We start from the raw sequence: 22773 nt of genomic DNA on the forward strand, positions 1-22773 counted from the left end.
GTTGTTACATTCTGGGTTTGTTTTCAAATTTACTGTCAGTTCAGTGATCTTTGCTTTGACTACATATATTGATAGTTTCTTTTTCTATTGATTTCTTTGGCTCTCCTATGTTCCTTTGAATTTTCATTCATTATTTCACTCTTCCATTTCCTCCTATTCCCTTTTTAAAAAATACAAAACTGACTTTAATTGCTTTGATGCATTTATGATCTAACTTTTCTTTTTGTATTTTTATATCATTTCTAATATAATTTAGTATCCATTTCTATTTTCATTTTATACTTTGACTTTCCTATATCGAAAAAATCATTGTGTTAGTTTTTCTTTTATCTACTCAATTAGATAAGTTCTATTTTTCTTTTATTCTTATATCTAGGAATTTTTCTCTCTTTCTTTTTCTTATCCTCCTGCCTTTTTTTTCCAATTTATTTTTTCTAAATTGGGGAGTCATGGATGGTACAGATCTTTGAGAACTTAAGAAGATTGTCTTCTCTCCCAACCACTACAGTCGAGACAGGGACAATCACCAAGGGAGGTATATTGGTGAGAGGTAGGAATTAGTTACAGTGATTACTTCACAGAAAGGAAATGTGCTTTAAAGTTGTAGCTTCTGAAGGTCAGTTTCTGCAACTTCATATCAATTCCCTTTTGACACCTGCCTTCATTTTTTTTGCCAGAACGTTAGTGAAGTTGGTCAGTTGTTTTCTGGCGTCCACCCTCACCAAACTGACCCCTGCCAATTTTTTTCCATTGTATCTGCTCTTTGTCTGCTCTTTCTTATATGTGGTATTTACATAAACAAGTGAAGTTGGGATTTGGAACATCCTAGGCCAGAAGACTTAAGTCTAGGGGAGAGATTTTCCAGTGACGGCTTCAGCCTTCTCACTAGGGATGAACCTAAAGGTGGATACTGCAGCTGTAAGAGCTCTCATTCTGGATGTATTGGTTATGGCAGAAAAGAAATTAGTCTGAAGGCAGATGTATCATTGGCAAAGAGTTCAGCTGGAGGTAGTGCTAGGTATTTTTTTAGAAAAGATAAATTGTCATACATTGCCATTTAGTACTACAAACTAGTTCTTAGTCCTTTTTATCAAACAGAATGTGGTCTTAGCAAGTTTTCTTTACATCTCATTAAAAGTAACAGAATAGCCAGGGCATTTTTTTTTTTTTTTTGCCCAGACAGCAATCTCTAGAATCAACTAAAGGTCTTCAGGTACATCAGGAATAAGGAATTCTCTTGGGTTTAACTACTTTAAATACACATATGTATTTTAAAGTTCACATACCCTGCTGGATTTGCAGCCCTTAAGCACAGATACAAAACCAATGAAAGACAAAAGCACCAGTCTTATAGTCATTATAAAATGAATAAGTACAAAACCAAAAAGCTTGTTAGTGTGTCCACCTAATTGGATAATACTGACATAATTTCTGTTTTTACCTTCAGGTGGCCTGTTGGATGTTGCCACAACGACGACCCCATTTTTGAACAGATTTTCAAAAAGCTGTTTCAGAATCATGGCATCAGCAATGTCAATGACCTATGGACAACAACACATTTGTTTTATCTTGATTTCATTTCTGCTCTGACAAATTTGTTAATAGTTCCATTTTTTTCCCTAAAGGCTGAAAGTAAAATCCTGGAGAATGATTCTAATTATCGCTGTGAAGAAAAGGATAGATAATTAATAAGCATGGAAGTCTATACGGCAGCAATATTTTAAAGCTTGTCTCCTCTTTATAGCAGGCCCAATATTTCTACCCAAATTACCAAATGATTTCCCTGTTAACTTCTATTATACAAATACAGGTGGGAACTACAGAAAATCATCCTAAACAGTTAGAAAACCTAATTAATTAGAAGAAACATAGGAAAAAAAAAGAATGAAAAGGAAAAAAACACACCGGCTATTTTACATTTCTATTACCTTTCTAGCAAAGGTTCCCAGAAAGGTGACTTCAAATGGTCATGGGACTTTAGAAATAAGGACAAGTAGCCAGCTAGACATAATCAGCTGCTGTTGAAAATAGAATGATATGACATAGATACTATTGTGCAATTGTTGCACAAAACAATTCAACAGATGGCCCATCACAAAAATAAGCAATTTCATTGTTCTTTTTAAGTGCCTTCTATTACTGTCCATGAATAATCAAAAGGCACTGCAGTCACTTCCAGCATAGCCAGCCTCTTATAACCTTGTAAACACAAATATTCTTTCTCTCTTAAAAAAAAAAAATCAGAAAATTGGCTGCTACAGTTAATTTTACAAAAAAAAAATTGACAAAAACTACAAATGTTCATATTACCTCCTTGAACTAAGATTATAGAGATAGACAATTTCTGGAAAATGTAAAAAAAAAATTCCAGTATAAAAATATGCTTAATTATAATATTTTTAATGGATTTAAAACATACTATTTTATTAGATACTATTTTTTTAATACAGGTAAAGATTATAAGTAACTACAGTTAAGAATCATTAGAACTTTGAAGGGCCGCTCATTAAACTCTTTAAGCTATTTTATAGAGATTTTAAGTAATCCAGTTTAATGATAAACTTGTGATATTCTTTTATGAGGACATTTTGAATAGTCAATAAAATTTTCTTTTTTTTTTTTTTATTTAATAGCCTTTTATTTACAGGATATATACATGGCCTTATGTCCTTATATATATACATAAACTTTACAGCATTAACAATTGCCAAACCTCTTGTTCCAATTTTTCACCTCTTACCCCCCCCACCCCCTCCCCTAAATGGCAGGATGACCAGTAGATGTTAAATATATTAAAATATAACTTAGATACATAATAAGTATACAAGTCAATAAAATTTTCAAATATTCACTATGATCATTGGAGCTATGCCCACACTATCCTTTTTTAATCATGTTAGCCTAAAGACTGATAGAATTGCACTAGTTAAAATAAAATAAAAGCATCTATTAAAGGTGAAATATGTAATAAATTATTTTAAAATCTAAAATCTAAATTACTCAGAATCTAATATGATTTAAGCAAAATTATTAAAAAGTATAACTAATTGTAGGCCTAAATCATCTTTTTTATGTAGAGTTATCATGTGTTTTTTTTTTTTTAAATAAATGAAGCCTGTAGCAATCAAGCTAATCAAAAACCTCCTTCAGACTGCAACTAGTCGAGAGTAAAAATAATAAAAGGTTTAGGGAGACATATGGAAGAGGCTTTCTCCTCCCTCTTCTGTCTCAAGCTACAACTTTAAAACATATTATCTAAAGAGTGAATTCTGAAGGCTCCCTAAGTTATTAAGACATCAGGAACTTCCAAAGTGTTCTCAAAAACCCTCTAAAATGAAAAGGAAAAGTGGTGCTCACATTATTTAATTTGGAGCTTAGGATCACTGTCAAATTTAGCTTCCGCAAAAACACTCCCAAAGAAGGTCCTTTTCAAATGCTTAAACACCAGTGGCATTTCTGATGAGAGGACAGAACATGCCTGCAAATTTTAGAAGCAATTGCATTTTTAATTGGACTCCCGATACACAATTTGGGGTACTGACTTTTCAAAAAGAATTGTCAATTAAAAGTTACCCAGTTAGAACCTCTAAAATGATTCATGTGACTATCAAAGTGTGTGAGTGTGTGTCTGTGTGTGTTTTTCTTTTAACAGAAATAAAACTGTATCCCAAGGGTTAGAAAAAGGAAATAACATTTAGTTTATATTACAGGAAAGGTTTAAAAATTTAAAATTAAGAAAAGCAATGAAAAAAAGGGGCTTTTTTCCGAGTAAAAATTTGGTGTTTTTTATGTTAGAAAATTTTGATCTTTCTGCCTTGATCTAGTGAATTAACTTGTGAAAACTATAGCTAATTAATAAAGCAAGAGTCACTTTGTCTACTTGGGTGCCAATTTATACTCTTTTGATCTTGTACCCTTACTTACACAGCTCAGCTAGGGAGCAGAAATTTTACAGTACAAGTAAGCAGAAGACAATTGTCAAGGCATTCTGTAGTTCAGGCTTTTTCAGTACCCAGCATTCATTACCACCAGGAACAAAAGAGAAGGCTACAAATTACCAATAAGGGTAGTCTGCTAATGGAGAGAATGGAGAAATTTCATTAGCATTTAAGAGAAAAGATTTTTTATGACCTAGAGTTGCTTTCCATTATGACTCACTTAAGTAAAAAAGAAAAAAATCTAATAGTTAATTTACATGTGTAAGTGCTTGAGACTCAGTCATCCACTGATTGGTACAGCTCCATATAATGAATGACAAACATAAGCATGTATTATCAGTAATTAGTATTAGCACAAAAATAAGCGTCTAGTTTTTATTAAAGGCTTTTAATAGCTTTTCTGGTTTGTAAAAAACTGTTTAAAAACTATTTTTTAAAAAAAAGATATTGATAGTAGATAGAAGTATCTTTCTGTCTTAATTTTGTTCATCAGAATTGTTTTCTAGCTATTTAGCACGTTACATAGGTAACATTTTCATTTGAAAGCTTTCTAATGTCCTCAAAAGCCATAAAAATGTTATTAAAAAATTAGATTCACTGAATATAATGATGCCCACAAAATTATGATCACAACAACAACAAAAAGATCTAAATAGAAAAGAGCAGAAAAAGATGCAATATCATTTGGATACTTTCCAAGAGTATTCTATTTTATTCTAGCTGTTTAAAAGCATAAAGACAGTCCATTTAGAAAAGTTTAAAAAATATTAAAATCATCAACACTGGAAAAAATAAAATTCCATTTTTTTTCAAGTACACCAAGAAGTTTTATGAGAAAATTTAATCTCAGCAATGAAAACAATCTCTATCTCTTATCTGAATGCTAACTCAAAATATGGTCTTAGAATCCAACCAAATTTATTAAGCAATAGTAATCCATGCCTATTTTCCTCTTACAGTATTAGAATTAAATTAATTAATCAAAGAGCAATCAGTGATTGGTTAAATCTCAAGAATACATACTAATCTGAATCATTATAAAAGCAAAGGGAACATTATACATATAGCTGTTGCTAAGTGTGGATTTCCAATAATAAGAGGCCCAGAAAACCTTCCCTGATAAATTAGCAATGTATTGTGTTAGGCTTATAGGACATTTTTCATGTCCTAGTTGATTTTGCAAGGGCTCTAAAATATAAGAATTCATGCATTTGCTTAAACTATCTTACACAGCTGTTAAATATATGAAACTATGTATATTATTTTAATTTGAATTTTAAGTCAATCAAGATATTAATCATTTTCATGGAAAAAAAAAAACCCTTAAAAGATGAAGCTGTCTTCTTTTCCAACATGCTAAAGATATATTTTTCTTGCCCTTCTCTCAATACTTAATATTCAAAATAAAAATAAGAGATTCAACTATGAATTAACTATGAATAAGTTATGATTCATTATAGAATATCAACTTTAAAAAAAATATGCTATGTCCTTTGAACAAGATAACCCTTTTTTGAGACGTGCTCACTCAGAAACCACAGCTTGCCTCATAGCAGCATACCCTCTAGAAGCCATATTGAATAATTCTCTACATGAAAACAGAGGTTACAGTTAAATTACATTTGTACTGTCATTGTTTTTATATTTAATATTTATAAACAAAGGCAAACATCTTTATAAACTTTATGGGTAAGAATTTTGTTAAAACTAGAACAAATAATTGATAAAAGCTTCTTTATAATGAAAGAAGTTTGACTTTTAAACTCTGTACTAATTGAAAAAATATATTTTTCAATTAAAAATTTAAGACTTGTGGCTTTTATTTTTTATATATTTTCCATTACCCATTAAAATCTAAAATGAGAAGAAAAGATGAGTATGTATTTGATATGTAATCTTATAAGTTTTATTCAAGTTTTCATAGACATCTAATCAGCAAAATAACAGTTATTTGGCATATTGAATCTATTATGAAACAGAACAATAGATACCTTTTACAAAAATATCTTCTTTCAAAATGCATATTCTTTTTCTGAACTATATAAAATTTATAGCTTCTAAATAATAATGGAAAATCCATATTAAGGTAAAATGCATAAAAATTGTATAGATTATTTTATATACATTTAAATGTATTAATATAAAAAGAAGTAAGGTAAAACATATATCTGCTAACAAAGATGTAGAGTCAGAAAACCTGAATTTGAATTCTGGTTCTGCAACTTACTCCTCAGGTTAAGCAAGTTACCTAAACTGCCTGAGCCTCAGTCCTTTCACCTGTAAGATCTAATGGTTTTATTAGATGATAGTAGATTCCTTCCAACTCTAACCCTAAACTCCTATAATTTAAAAATAAGGTCATAAAATAAAATACTGAGATTGGATTATTTCCAGAGGTATTATGCTAAGCATTCTTAGGTTGCAGGTCTACAAAAATGAGGGAGGGAGGGAAGGCCATGGTCTCCCACTGCATCCAAGACCATATCTGTTTGGCCACTGGACCCAGATGGCTCTGAAGGGGAAAGTGAGGCAGGGTGACCTTGCACAGCCCTCACTCACGCAAATCCAACTCACTTGCATGTCACCTCAGTGGGTCCTCTTCATGGTCCTCTTCAAGAACGAAGCACAAACAACAACAAAAATGGGGGATGTCCTAGTATGTTGGTCTGCCAGCAGAGCCCTATGGTAAGTGCTTAAAATGGTATTTGAACTCATGTCTTTCTGACTTTTCAACATGCTTTTCAGTACTATGATTCTTTGCATTTTTAAAAATTAATTGGGGGAGGGAGGCAGAGCCAAGATGGTGGAGAGAAGGCATCTGGGCGCTCCCCTAAACCTCTCCAAATAATAACCTAAAACAAGTCCTAGAATGGCAAAATTCACAAATTTTGGCCAAGAAAATCTGTCACAGGAGGGTGAGAGTAGAACACAGTCCAGACCACACTAAACCAGGAGCTGGCCTTAAAAGGGAACAAAACATCAGTATCCAGAACTCCCACAGATGGTAAGATGGCCAAGTGGTCAGGAGATTACAAGGTCTCTTTGCTGCTACAAGGTCTGCTGCTGCAGGCAGGACTCTGCTGCTTTTGCCCATATTGAGATCTAGATTGCAATCCTGGTGTAGTCCCACAATGAAGAGACATTGGAGATTTCAGCCCCAGTAAAATTTCAGGGCAGAAAAGAGTGCTTGTATTCATTCACAGACCAGAGCATAGGCCAGGAGGGGTACTAATAGACACACTACTCCTTAGATCATACCACCTTGGAAAAACTGAAAACTTATAGATCCCTAGAACTATCTCTGAAAATAGCTGTGTAAAATACCTGAAGCTTGGAAAATGCACCCAACATTAGTGGAGTTAAAAGTCAAGAAATAGGTTGGGAAAGTGAGCAAACAACAGGAAAAAAAAATTCTGACCATAGAAAGTTACTATGGTGACAAGGAATATCAAAAAAAAATTCAGAAAATAGTAAAGCTAAAATTTCTACATTTAAAACCCTGAAGAAAAATATAAATTGGTTTCAGGTTAAAGAACTAAAAAAACCTTTTAAAATCAAGCAAAAAAAGAAGAGGAAAATTTGGGAAGAGAGATGAGGGTGATGCAAGAAAATAATGAAAAATGAGTCAATAACTTGGAAAAGGAGGAACAAAAAACTGCCAAAGAAAATAACACCTTAAAAAACAGACAAAGGCAAATAGAAAAAGAAGCACAGAAAGTCACTGAGGAGAAGAATGCCTTGAAAAGCAGAATTGGCCAAATGGAAAGGGGGTACAAAACCTTACTGAAGAAAATATGATTCCTTAAAAATCAGAACTGAACAAGTGGAAGTGAATGAGATATAAAGAAACAATAAAGCAAAATGAAAAGAATGTGAAAATAGAAGACAATGTGAAATATTTTATTAGAAAAACAAATGACCTGGACAATAGATTCAGGAGACATAATTTTTAAATTATTGGACTACTTGAAAGCCATGATCAAAAAGAGCCCAGAAAACATCTTTCAAGAAATTCTCAAGAAAAACTGAATCAGAAAGTAAAATAAAAATTCAAAGATTCTACCAATCACCTAAAAGAGATCCCAAAATGAAAACTCTCAGGAATATTATAGCCAAATTCCAGAGCTCCCAGGTCAAGGAGAAAATATTGCAAGCAACCAGAAAGAAATAATTCAAGTGTGGTAGAGCCCACAGTCAGGTTAACATAAGATTTAGTAGCTTCTACATCAAAGGGCGTGGAATATGATCATCTGGAGGGCAGAGGAGTTAAGATTACAACCATTGAATTACTTACCCAGCAAAACTGAGTATAATCCTTCAGAGGGAAATAATGGATATTCAATATAAGAGAATTTTTAAGAATTCCTGATGAAAAGAATAGAGCTAAATAGAAAGGGGTAGGGATGGAAGGAGAGAGTTGGAATTCAATTTTTTAAATTAATGTTGAAAATTGGTTTTTACATGTAATTGGGGAAAAATAAAATATTAAATTAAAAAATAAGCTAACAGCAAGAAAAATTAGCCAATAAGTAATCCTTTGTCCAGTAGGATTTTTAAAAATTCAATAAAATTGAAGCTTATTTGCATAACAGTGACAGGCAAAATGCATCAAGAGGCATTAATGGAAACCGATTGTTACAGGTAAAAGCCAAGATGAATAAGAACTTCTTATAAAATTGATGAAGAAAAAAAGTGAAAATAGGATTGGGGACAAAAAAAAAAACAAACAAATTAAATTATCTCCAAAATTCAAATGCTAACAGGACAAAGAGGAGAAAAAAAATCTCAAAAAAAATGAATTGACATATAAGAAAAATAAAATAATTCAGTGAATGACCATTTTACATGTAGGTACAACTTTTTGCATTTCAGACTCATTTGAAAATGACAGTGATAGATAATATCTATCTTTACAAACAAACATATCAAGCCTTGCAAAACAGGCTATTTTTACTCCTTACCTAGGCTCTTGCAACCAGACTGAAATGAAGAATAACAGCCTCATTGGTCTATAGATAGGCAGACACAGGGCAAAAGGGAAGCTATAGGATTGCGTCCTAAGCAGAATGTGTCAGTGTCATACTGCAATTATTTTTTAAAACTTAACATAATACTACAATATATTAATAATTAAGCTTGACATAACAGAAACTGAAATCCACTCTTCTTGAAAATGGTCCAATGTGGGTCTCAAAAGCACAGAAAAAAAAAAAAAATATATATATATATATATATATATATATTGACTGTCCCAAGAAGACTAACAGCGCACTATGAGTGTGTTCATGGTATACTTTATTACTACACCCACTTTCTGCCATATTTAAGACAGAGAAAAAGAGAGGCACTTATAAGTGGAGTCTGTATTAGATTGCCCTCTCTTGAATAATGATTATCAAATTTTTTAGTCTGGGGACTTGTTTACACTCTTAAAAATTATTGATGACCCCCAAAAGAACTTTTGTTCATATGAGTTCCATCTATCAGTATTTACCATGTTAGTTCTAAAAACATCTTAGTAGGATTATGAAAATAGTTTAGAGCTCATAGACCACCTGAAAAGGTCTCTGGGACCCCAAAGGACTGTCAGACAACACCCTGAAAACTGCTGCTCTTGAATGTACTTTTTATCTGGCTTCCCTTCCCCTCATTAGTATTCCTGGGCCAATATTGTTCCACATAAAAAGAAGTTGAAGTAAACTAGGGGGAAAAGAAAAAAAAAAGGCTACATGGTGATTAATAGCTATGCAAAGATACATGAGCTAAGTTTTATTAGTTGACATCCAAGAACTTCAATTGACATAAATGCAAAAATCTCAGGGATTTAAGCTTTCTTAAAAAGAAACTGTTGGCAGTAAATGAAATCAAATATTTGAATAAGCATTCTCAAGGCTTGTTGAAATTCATTAATATAAAAGGACATATAAAAATGACAGAGATGTTTGGTTTTTAATCTTTCTAGATAATTTCTCTTTATATCAAAACATAATAATATGAAGGAAAACATAATAATATGACTATGCCATATAGTCTAATTTGACCCAGTCCTTGTCCCTGGAGAACTTTTGTGATTCATTTGCTCAGTCATGTCCAACTCTTTATGGCCCCATATGGAGTATTCTTGCCAAAGATATTGGAATAATTTGGCATTTCCTTCTCCAGAAAATTAAAGCAAACAAAGATTAAGCGTCTTGTCCAGGATCACATAGCTGGTGTGGGGCCAAATTTGAACTCAGGTCCTGTCCACACTGTCCACTGAGCCACCTAGCTACCTGTTCAAATTTTAATCACCTATTTTGGATGCTTAATTAGGTTAGGTTAGGTGCTTAATAACTTATTAAGGATCCTTCTGCCATATATGCTCTACACTTTGGAAGCACATGTGCTTTCAAATGCAGAGTCAAATAGAACTTAAGTATTTACATAGGTTAAGTGACATTCCATGAAGGAGCACTGACCTATTTCCCCTTTCATGGATATTCTAACAGAGCAGTTCTAATGAGTATGAAATTTCTGCCACACAACAGGGACATGTTTGTATAACCCCTAGACTGAAGGAGAGCCCCTCTGCGTCTCTAAATAGAATCTATACTTCGGGATGAAACCAAATGTCCTCTCTCATTGATAATCTCCTTTCTTTAGGAAGAAGCTCCAGGGTTGACCTCAGGTAAAATTTATATAGAAAAAGATCATTTCCACAACATAGCATTTCCACTCTTTCTGTTGTTGTTTGCTTGCATTTTTGTTTTCCCTCTCAGGATTTTTTTAACTTTCTTTCTAGATCCAATTTCTCTTGTGCAGCAAGATAACTGTATAAATTTGTATACATATATTGGATTTAACATACATTTTAACATATTTAACATGTATTGGATTACTACCTGCCATCTAGGAGGGGGGGTGAGGGGAAAGGAGGGTAAAAGTTGGAACAGAAGGTTTTGCAAGGGTCAGTGTTAAAAAACTAGCCATGCATATGTTTTGTAAATAAAAAGCTATAATTAAAAAAAAGAAAGAAAAGGGTCATTTTTGGCTCTCTATCACTACCAAGTACTCAGGGTTATTATTGCTGGCCCAATGTCTCTCAAATAACAATGAACTAGTTACCTACTCATAACATATGGTCAAAACTAATGCACTATTAACAAATTTTGAAGAAAACATTTACATTATGATAAATGTATTCAAATTTTTTATTCTTAATACAAACATACTGGCCTTCCCAAAATATGAGTAAAAGGTAAAAACTCAAAGCAAATATTTTCCTTTATGCATATGTATATATATATATATATATATATATATATATATATATATATATGTGAATAAATATGGTTAGTAAGATCTATTCTTTGACTATTTGAGATTTTTATGCATTTAAAAAAAATTTTTTTTTGATTTGATAAATAGGATTTAGGGCATGCAACCCAACTGTTCCTTTCTCTAAAACTCCTAAAACAAAAATGAAAAAAAAATTAAATGAAGGCTAAGTAAAAATTGAGGTTACATCTGGGTAAGTGTGATTCAAAAGAAATAAATCTACTATTTGGAGGTTAGCGGACAGCACATTCAAATGATATAACAAGAAAATGTTCATTAATTTAACTTAAGCTGGCCCCCTAGGATAGCTTAACAGCATGTTATTTGAGGATCCCCTCTGAAGACACTCAGAATTGATTATGTACTAATGAATATCTACCCCTGTTTCCAAGGAATGTTCAGCTCTCCCTTGCTCTTTTCCAGCTAATGTCAGCAGTAAGGTATTCCACCTCTTGTTTCTGTACTATTCACAGTCCAGGAATATAGGTTCTTCCCACCACTTCTGAAATCCTTTCCTTTCTTCAAGGTTTAGTTTAGGCATCAACTCCTCTGAAAAGCTTTTCTCACCTTTCCTCAAGCTGTGAGTATTCAGTCTCTCCTCAAATTAGCTCCCAGAGGGCAGTAGCTATTTAATTTTCCCTTATATTCCCAAAGTCTTGTACATAATAGGAATTTAATAATGTTTGTTGAATTGGGAAAATCACACTTTTCTACTCACATAGTCTAAAGAATCTACAAAATTAGGAAAGGAAAGATCAAGACTAATGAGCTCTTAATCTATTATCAAGAACCATTAAAGAACAATTCTGTTATGGATTGAGGGAAACAATTAGTAAATTAGGAGGGCAGATTTTATTTCAACTTAAAAAAAAACCTACAGGAACATATAGTATGTTAGGTATATTACAAAAGGTTTGGCAAGAGATACAAGGAAATCACATAATTCTGAAGATATTTAAAGATAAAACTGGTAAAAGAGCAATAAACAGATGAAAAATAGGGGGAAACTCTATAAAGTCTATAAAATTTTCTAAAACAAAATTTTTTCCCATCAATAACAGTGAAGACACCAATTTTGGACTAAAAGAGGCAAAACTACCATAAATGTTGAAATGATTGTTGGTGGAGTTATGAATGAATCCAACCATTCTGGAGAACAGTTTGGAACTGTGCTCAAAAAGTTATCAAACTGTGCATACATACCCTTTGATCCAGCAATGTTACTGCTGGGTTTTTATCCCAAAGAGATCATAAAGAAGGGAAAGGGACCTGTATGTGCACGAATGTTTGTGGCAGCCCTCTTTGTAGTGGCCAGAAACTGGAAACTGAGTGTATGCCCATCAGTTGGAGAATGGCTGAATAAATTGTGGTATATGAATATTATGGAATATTATTGTTCTGTTAAGAAATGACCAATAGGAAGATTTCAGAAAGGCTTGGAGAGACTTACACGAACTGATGCTGAGTGAAACAAGCAGGGCCAAGAGATCATTATATACTTCAACAACAAAACTATACGATGACCAATTCTGATGGACTTGGCCATCCTCAGCAATGTGATCAACCAAATCATTTCCAATGGAGCAGTAATGAACTGAACCAGCTACACCCAGCGAAAGAACTCTGGGAGATGACTAAGAACCATTACATTGAATTCCCAATCCCCATATTTTTGCCCACCTGCATTTTTTATTTCCTTCACAGGCTAATTGTATAATATTTCAGAGTCTGATTCTTTTTGTACAGCAAAATAACGGTTTGATCATGTATACTTATTGTGTATATAATTTATATTTTAATATATTTAACATCTATTGATCACCTTGCCATCTGCGGGAGAGGGTGGGAGAAAGAGGGGAAAAATTGGAACAAGAGGTTTGGCAATTGTTAATGCTGTAAAGTTACCCATACATATAACCTGTAAATAAAAGGCTATTAAATAAAAATGTTGAAATGATCATTCAAAAAAGTTGACCCATCTGTTGTTGCTGCTGTTGAGCTATTTTCAGTTATGTCTGATTCCTTATGACCCCATTTGAGGTTTTCTTCGAAAAAATACTGGAATAGTTTGCCATTTTCTAACTATACACACGGGAAAAACCAAATGGATGAAAAATACTTATTGTCCAGACTGTGGCACAGACTGTGGCTAATGAATGGAAAATCTACAGAGCTAGTCTGTTGGTATAAGTCCTGGATACCCAATACATACAATGAATTTGGAATTGGAAAGGAGGAAAATAGTGGACTAGACTACATTTGAGGAACTGTAAAGTGCTTTTGAGGACACAAGCTTCTCCTTGAAACAAAAATCTATCTTTTTCACATCAGTCTTCTTCTAGTAAGATTGTACAGCTGCAAATCAAGGAATACCAACATCTCTGAAGAATTAAACTTAAATATCACCAGAGGTGAATAGAGAGGTAGATGGTGAGTGTGAGTAAATTATCTCACCATGAAGAATTTCCTCAAGGAAGTACTATCATAAGCATAATTAGAGAAATGTAGAAAGACCTAGAAAAAATTAGAGAAATCTAGAAAATGTAGGAGGACAATTTCATGGCTAGATCAAAAGATACTACATATGCTCCAGTGGTATCCATGCAAAATCAGAGCTTGAGGAAACTCCAAACACAATAAAGAAACATTCCCCTATTCCCCCCACTCTATTCTCCTGGAGAAATTTATGGAAAGAAATGGACAAGAATGTTGCTGTTCAATTGTTTTCAATCATATCTAACTCTGTGACTCCATTTGGGGTTTTCTTGACACAGATACTGGAATGGTTTGCCATTTCCTTCCCCAGCTCATTTTCAAATGAGGAAATTAAATAAAAGTGACTTGTCCAGGGTGATACAGCTAGTCTGAGGCTAGATTTGAATTCAAGAATGAGTCTTTCTGACTCCAGGATACACTGAGACATCTAGCTACACTATGGACAAGAATATCAAAGGATAAAAAGGCTGGTTTACAATCTCCATTAGTTGGCGAAGTGTCCATCATCATGGGAATCAGAGATCTATCAAAGACTCAGAGTAATGCAACTTCATTATAATTAGTTTTCAAATAGCTCCTGAGATAAATATAGCCAGTAGATAATGGTATCAGTGAGAAGTGGTTATCTGCTTCCTTTCTGGAGACATAATATTAAGATCAACTTATTTTCAGGTCATTAGGGCTAAAATGTTCACTGAGAACAAAGATCTTCACTCACTGGCAGACATATGTGAATATCCTCTAGCTTTCCTGCTTTGAGGGAAAAGTAGAAGTTAATAGCATTCCTTCCTCCACATCTTAATGTCCCTGATAGGACAGTACCCTAGAATTCATAACTTGCTGCTCCTCCTAGAGGTCAGCAGTGGTAAGGTCTAAAAAATTTGTACAAGCAGAAAAGTTAACACTGTATATTAGACTTCATAATCATAGCCACGGAAAACTTTGATGATAATCATGATGACAATGACTAGATTTTTAAAATATTGCATTAAGGTTTGCAAAGCACTTGAACATTATGATTGTGTAAGGTGGTTACTATTTTCCTCATTTTATGGATGTAGAAACTTAGGCTAAGAAATTAAATGACTTACCCAGAGTGACACAATTAATAACAATTTGAGGCAAAATTTCAATACAGGTCTTCCTGACTATAAGTCTCACATTGTATCTACAATACTACCTAGTTGTCTTTGATGGTTATATTCTGGTTATTACTCATAATAGTGATTAAAATTAATTTATCTATCTAGTAATGAGAAAAGATAATTTAACAAATCAAATGCTTATAAAATTAATAAAGTTCCAAAGATGAGTGACTTCTCTTTATCCAGTGATACAAATCAGAGGTATTAAAAAAAAAAACAAACACCTCATTAAACTAGATACTGAAAAAAACTAACTTTTAAAGTCAAGTTTCCTGCTCCAGAGTTAACAATAAAGTATCTCTTCTTGTAAAGTAAGCAATAACATAAAAACAATGAAAATCACTAAAGTAGTAATTGTTTTTTACCCCACTGTTTAGGGCCCCAGTCATACCAGTCAATAATATAACAAAATAATCAGTTAAATCTACTATATACTCTTTCTACTATATACTCTTTCATTAAGTGAACAATAAAAAAAATATCACTTTGATCACTCCCTAAAGCTGATCAGAATAGGAGTTAGGAATTAGAAAAAGAAGCTTTATTTATTTTTTTACCTTAAATCAATAAATGTCCCATGCTGATTGTATAAAATTAGGAATACTCCCCCACCCCCAAAAAATTAGACAATATAAAACCTATATAGAAATTTGAGTCACCATGAGATATATAGTTTTTAAAGCAATGTAGCCATCAACTATATGTTACTTATGGGAAGATTACATGTGATTTTATTCTTTTACCTTTGCAGTTTAATAGGATACAGAAAAATTTTCACCTCCATTCTTTTCTTTTTTCTCCTTATAGAGAGGAACTCCATAGTCTAAGTAGTGAAAAGATTCTCTTCACATAGCAAGATGAGAGTATTTCCAATATAGGTTAGGGATAAGTCAAATTTTTGGTCATAGACTCTGCTTCTTAACTACAGATAAGACTATATTGGCTATTTTTGTAAGTTTTTCCTAAATGTTAATGAGGCCCTAAATAGGTATAATTTGGAAATACAGCCAAGTGGACCACATTTCCCTTGATATTAGGTAAAAGTTCATGGGAGGAGGAAAGACTGCTGTGTCCAAGAGGCATTTACTTTGAACAAGCATCCATTTTAATTTTTGTATTTCCTTCTGAACATCAATTTTTCAAAATTTTGGCATGTAAAACTTCAATGATTAAAGCTTATATTTTCTTTATGTAGTTCAGTTTTCCTTTTCTTATAATAATTGATCAATCATATATATATATATATATAAGAACTAAATTATTCATTTTGATCATATTACCAAAGTAATATTTTGCTTTAAATATTTACTGAGTGTTCAGTACTCATGAGTACCTACTATTATGGTGACACTTTTCTGGGTATAGTGTGAGATACAAAATAAGTATACAATAACCATATTTCTTCACTCCACAATTATTTTTTACAGTAAAAAGTAAATAACTGATTTCTACATAGCATTTATTTAGATAGTATTTACACAGCAGTTAGGAAAAAACACTTTAAATAAAGGGTTCTTAACCTGAGGCTTATTAAACTTTTCTACAATGTTCTAATAACCAGTTTTTAATAAAATTGGTTTCCTCTGTAATCCAAATTTTCACCATGTAAAAATGTTACTCTAAGAAGGGATCCATAGGCTTGCAAGCAAGATCCACAAAACCAAAAAATGGCTAAGAACTCCTGGCCTTACATGGTCTTCATAGACATTATTTTATTAATCTTTCTGTCATTACTGCAATTTAGGAGAAAAATAAACCAACTGTATAATAGAGAATCTGAGGCATCAAGAGCTAAGAGTCAAACAGCAAATGAGTGACAAAATCAGAAAGAAAATTCTGAACCTAATACTTAGCTTAGAACAACATCAAATATGCTCATTAATTTCTACATTACCTGAAACTCATCAAAACATAAGAGACATGCCTCTTCACTAATTTCTTCAGCTATAGGAGCTATAGGATCATATGATTTGGCCATTAACCCTGGCTTCCGTTTTGGCAAACTCTGTTTAAGACGATGTATTCCTTAAATGATAAAAATACAGAAATAAAAAGTTACATTAAAATCACTTTAAATATTATTTAAATATTAGGAAAGAAAAGAAGAAAGTTTTATGAAAAGCATTTAAGTATAATTAAATGGAGAAATGAATAATGAATTTAAAGTCATACAGAATGTAATTTTATTACTGAGAGGATAACTTTTTAGCCTCAAAAACTAGATCTTAGAACAAATAAGGTTCCATACAAATCTTGACAACAGGAAGACAAAAAACAACTTTTAAGTTTTCTCATACATCCATGTTAGCTTTGTTGGAAAACAAAGTGAATGATAATGACATTAGACATTTGTGGACCAGCATACCAAACTTGGAGTCAGACCACCTGGATTTAAATCTCATCTCTGCTCTAGGAAGCCTTGAGCATATGGTTCTAAATTTCTCTGGGTCTTAGTTTCTTTATATCTAAAATGAGGGGCTTAGACAGAATGTTGGCTAATGTAAGATTCAACTTTAAATCCTAGGATCCCATATAAATGCAGAAATGATGGGAATCTTTATTTTCTCTAACACATTATCTTACTGCTTAAGTCAATCTTGTGCTGTACAGTCATCCAACAAGGACTTAAAAAAATTTTTTTTATTAAAGCTTTATATTTACAAAACATATACATGGACAATTTTTCAACACTGACCCTTATAAAACCTTCTATTCCAAATTTTCCCCTCCTTCCTCCCATCCCCTCCCCTAGATGGCAGATAATCCAATACATGTTAAAAATGCTATGTTGTGGTCCACACTCAGTTTCCCCAGTTCTCTCTCTGGGTGTAGATGGCTCTCTTCATCACTGAACAAGTAGCACTGGTTTGAATTAACTCAATATTGAAGAGAGCCAGATCCATCAGAATTGATCATCATATAATCTTGTTGTCCTGTATAATGATCTCCTGGTTCTGCTCATTTCACTTAGCATCAGTTCATGTAAGTCTCTCCAGGCCTCTCTGAAATCATCCTGCTGGTCATTTCTTACAGAACAATAATATTCCATAACATTCATATACTATAATTTATTCAGCTATTCTCCAATTGATGATCATCCACTCAATTTCCAGTTTCTTGCCACTACAAAAAGGGCTGCCACAAACATTTTTGCACATGTGGGTCCCTTTCCCTCCTTTAAGATCTCTTTGGGATATAAGCCCAGTAGTAACACTGCTGGATCAAAGGGTATGCACAGTTGGATAACTTTTTGAGCATAGTTCCAAACTGTTCTCCAGAATGTATAGATCCATACACCAGCTTTCCCACATCCCCTCCAACATTGATCATTATCTTTTCCTATCATCTTAGCCAATTTCAGAAGTGTAGAACAGTATCTTTGAGTTGTCTTAATTTGCATTTCTCTGATTAATAGTGATTTGGAGCAGCTTTTTCATATGACTACAAATAGTTTTAATTTCTTCATCTGAAAATTGTTCATATCTTTTGACCATTTATCAATTGGAAAATGGCTTGAACTATTATAAATTTGAGTCATTTCTCTCTATATTTTAGAAATTAGCCCTTTATCAGAACCTTTGAATCTAAAAACATTTTCCCAGTTTACTGCTTCCCTTCTAATCTTGTCTGCATTAGTTTAGTTTGTGTAAAAACCTTTTAACTTAATATTATCAAAATTATCTTTTTTGTGATCAATAATGATCTCTAGTTCTTTTTTGGTCACAAATTCCTTTCTACCCAACAGATCTGAGAGGTAAACTATGCTATGTTCTTACAATTTGTTTATAGTCTCATTCTTTATCTCTGGATCATGAACCCATTTCAACTTCATCTTGCCAACAAGCATTTTTTGAGAGTCTATTATATACACATTGCTGGCCTAGATATTTGTAGAAATAAAAATATCAGGGTAGCCACCTAATTAAGTAAGTCCAAACATTTAAGAAACAACATGAGAAGGCATGGTTGCAATCTGTAAACTAAAGAGCTATCTAAATATAAGGTGTTACATGTTTAACCTATATTGGATTGCTTGTTGTCCTGAGGAGGAAGGAAAGGGAAGGAAAGGAAAGAATTTGGAACACAAAGTTTTGCAGAGGTGGATATTGAAAACTATCTTTGTATAGATTTGGCAAAATAAAATACTATTTAATTTTTTAAATAAGGTGCTAGTGATGTAAATTGGGTCCCCTTTAATCTTTGAGAGGGAGTCCTGATGTAAACTGTGCCCCATTTTGGCGGGAGGAGTGGGAAAGGAATCTTTAGGGGAAGAGTGCTCCTGACTCTCAAACCCTCCCAGCCTCTGGGAGGGGCACACCCTTCCCAGACAACTCCCAGTTATAATCTCATTAAGTAATCTCATTCAATTGGAAATCTTGGCCTGGGGTCTAGTCAACCAAGTTGCTCAACCTGCTCTCCAGATCCAGACCAAGATTAACCCCATAGAACCAAGGGTTTGTCACCCCATCTTTGCTAAATTCCTAATGAGGAGTTTGCCTGCTAAGAAAGCTGTCTTCTTAGCTTACTGTCTTCTTAGTGTAAATAAATCCCCCTTTGCCACAAACTTCAAGTTTGTGAATTCTTTCGCAAAGAATCTGTGACATCGACCAGAGAGGATCTCTTTCTTACCCTCAATTTTCATACCTCATCACTAGAATCATAATCCTTGGGGTACTAGATGGTACATACCAGCCCTGTAGTTGGATCTGTAGTCAGGAGTTTGGCTTCAGAGACTCAACACTTGCTAGGTGTGTGATCTTGGGCAAGTCACTTAACCCCAATTGCCTCACACACACAAAAAAACATAGGATCATCATCACTTTCTTGGGACTAAACTCTAATATCAATAACCAACACTGGACAAAACAAATGAAACCAAATAAAATAAGAACTTATTTGTATTTTGAGCAAAGTTGAATCAAAGAATATTTAAAGCTCACAGAGATGGTGTACTCCATAATCTTTTCACTAAAGAGCTCACTTTCTTATATGTCAATCCAAATATTCACTTACTTTTGTGTACATCAAGCATGAAGCCATGAAAATGGACTCTCTTTTTCCTCTCCATTTCTACATAAGCATAAAACATGTCCATCACCATTGTCTTTCCTGTACCTTAACGGTAAAAAAAGGAAAAAAAAAAAAAAAGAGAGAATCCACTATTAATTTAAATAGTATATACTGATTACTATAATGATTATTTATTAACTTTGATCTAATGCAAGCACATTCTCTTGTACTGAATAGAACAAATCTTCATTGTTGGGAAGGGGGGTTTACTTTCTATGTTAAACCAGTTGAAATACAAGTTTGGTATTGCACCTAAAATTCAGTTTCAGTGAAATATAGGATTTGACTTAATAATGAAGATAATATAATAGGATCATAGACCCAGAACTGGGGAAGACATGAAAAAGCCACTTAATCCAATCCCCCCTTCCTCTAACAAATAAAGAGACTGAGGATGGAATGACTTCCCTAGAATCAAAGTAGTAAGGATGTGAAATGGAATTTGAGCCCATCCTTTGACTCTAATTCTTTCCATTTTAAGCATAATTGTGTTTACAGACTGACTAAACTTACTTTGCTAGCATTTAGTGACCTAAATATAGTAACTACATTCAAGAAATAGGTTTTGTATTTCTCTAGGTGCAAGGCCTTGACAAAGACAATCTGGTAGATGCCAAGGTTAGAAATAGGATGATGTCAAAAGAAGGATATATGTTAACATTTAATAGTATATTGGTGAATGGGTCACAAATGCTAAATACAAGTGAAAGCCATAGATGGAAGTTTAAGAATTCATTAAAGTATAACATGTTTTTTAAAAAACTAAGTATACTATAGTCATTTATTATTTTAAAAACATTTGAGAGGCAGTAGAAGACAACAGAAATAGTGCTGAATTTGAGAGTCACAGGATTTGAATTTAATCCCACATCTGACAAACTATTCTCCAATTGATGGTCAAAGGATATATAAACAGACAATTTTCAGATGAAGAAATTAAAGCCATTTCTAGTCATATGAAAAAATACTCTAAATCACTATTGATTAGAGAAATGTAAATTAAGACAACTCTAAGGTACCACTACACACCTCTCAGGTTAAGATGACAGGAAAAGATGACAAATACTGGAAGGGATGTGAGAAAACTAGGACACCCATACATTGTTGGTGGAGTTGTGAACTATTCCAATCATTCTGGAGGCAGTTTGCAACTATGCCCAAAGGACAACCAAACTGTGAATAGCTTTTGATCCAGCAGTGTCTCCCCTGAGTCTATATTCTAAAGAGATCATAAAAAAGGGAAAAGGGCCTCCATGTGCAAAAATGTTTGTGGCAGCCCTTTTTGTAATGACAAGGAACTAGAAACTAAGTGGATGTTGGAGAAAGGCTGAATAAGTTATGGTATATGAATGTTATGGAATATTATTGTTCTGTAAGAAATGATCAGCAGGATGGTTTCAGAAAGGCCTGGAGAAACTTACATGAACTGATGCTAAGTGAAATGAGCAGGACCAGGAGATCATTATACACAGTAACAAGAAGATTATATGATGATCAACAGTGGCTCTATTCAACAGTGAGGTGATTCAGGCCAGTTCAATGATCTTGTGATGGAGAGAGACATCTGCATCCAGAAAGAGGATTGTAGGAACTGAGTGTGGATCACAACATACATAATATTTCCACCTTTTTTGTTGTTGTTTGCTTGCTTTTTTTCCTCATCTTTTTCCTTTTTGATCTGATTTTTCTTATGCTACATGATAAATGTGGAAATATGTTTACAAAAATTACACGTTTATTCTAAAAAAAAACAAAAAACCAAAAACAAAAACCCTACAACTGTACTAATAGGGTGACTTTGGGTGACACTCAGTTTTACTGGAGGATCCTTTGGGCCTCAGTTTCCTTATCAGTAAAGTAAGGAGAAGAAATTAAATTGCTTATTCTAGATCTTATTCCATGGCCCATTTACTAGCCTAGACTCTGTGTTAGCTGTAGGACATATAGAAGGGGGAAATGTCCGTATAGTTTAACCTCTATTAAAGGAAACAATTTGTACAAATATCAGAGTTAGAATTAAAGGATTGAATCTATGATTTCAATGCAATAGAGGAAGCCATGGAGAAGAAACCCTCGATACTTAATAAAGTCAGATCTTTTCTGTACACTTCAAAACATATACAAAGTAAATTTGAGGATCCAGAAAGTTTCCTAAAAAGAGCTCTCAAAGAAGATGATGCCTGAATAGAAGTATCTACTTCATCAAAACCCTAAAAATTTCATTAGTCCAAATAATCATATGGAGACCTAAATGTCTTCTATATCAGAACTACATCAGAAATGATCGGGAGGATGATTTCAGAGAGGCCTGGAGAGACTTATATGAACTGATACTAAGTGAAATGAGCAGAACCAGGAGATCATTGTACACGGCAACGAAATTGTATGATGATCAATTCTAATGGACATCACTCTCATTAACAATGAGGTGATCTAGGTGAGTTCCAGGGATCTTGTGATGAAGAAAGCCATCTGCATCCAGAGAGAGTATTATAGGAACTGAATGTAGATCACAACACAACATTCTCACTCTTTTTGTTGTTTGCTTGCATTTTGTTTTCTTACTCATTTACTTTCTTATTTTGATCTGATTTCTCTTTTGTTTATCTGGATCTCTTTTTTATATCTGGATCATGAACCCATTTCAACTTCATCTTGCCAACAAGCATTTTTTGAGAGTCTATTGTATACACATTGCTGGCCTAGATATTTGTAGAAATAAAAATATCAGGGTAGCCACCTGTTAAGAAACAACATGAGAAGGCATGGTTGCAATCTGTAAACTAAAGAGCTATCTAAATATAAGG

General features: G+C 33.3%; 1 protein-coding gene across 3 annotated transcripts in view; it reads right to left on the reverse strand.

The window, feature by feature from the left end:
* Nucleotides 1-22773, reverse strand: part of AFG1L (AFG1 like ATPase) — a 179672-nt gene that overhangs the window by 110838 nt on the left and 46061 nt on the right. For 2 of the 3 annotated variants that reach the window (XM_031964457.1, XM_031964455.1), the window contains exons 4-6: nucleotides 19910-20011; nucleotides 16791-16921; nucleotides 1442-1541 (exon numbers count right to left, since the gene is read on the reverse strand). In XM_031964457.1, the coding sequence (XP_031820317.1) occupies nucleotides 1442-1541; nucleotides 16791-16921; nucleotides 19910-20011 (333 nt within the window). The remainder of the gene's footprint in view (nucleotides 1-1441; nucleotides 1542-16790; nucleotides 16922-19909; nucleotides 20012-22773) is intronic. The other variant, XM_031964456.1, reaches the window with a different exon arrangement.

Source organism: Sarcophilus harrisii, chromosome 4 (assembly GCF_902635505.1).
Source record: "Sarcophilus harrisii chromosome 4, mSarHar1.11, whole genome shotgun sequence".
NCBI classification, from domain to species: Eukaryota; Metazoa; Chordata; class Mammalia; order Dasyuromorphia; family Dasyuridae; genus Sarcophilus; species Sarcophilus harrisii.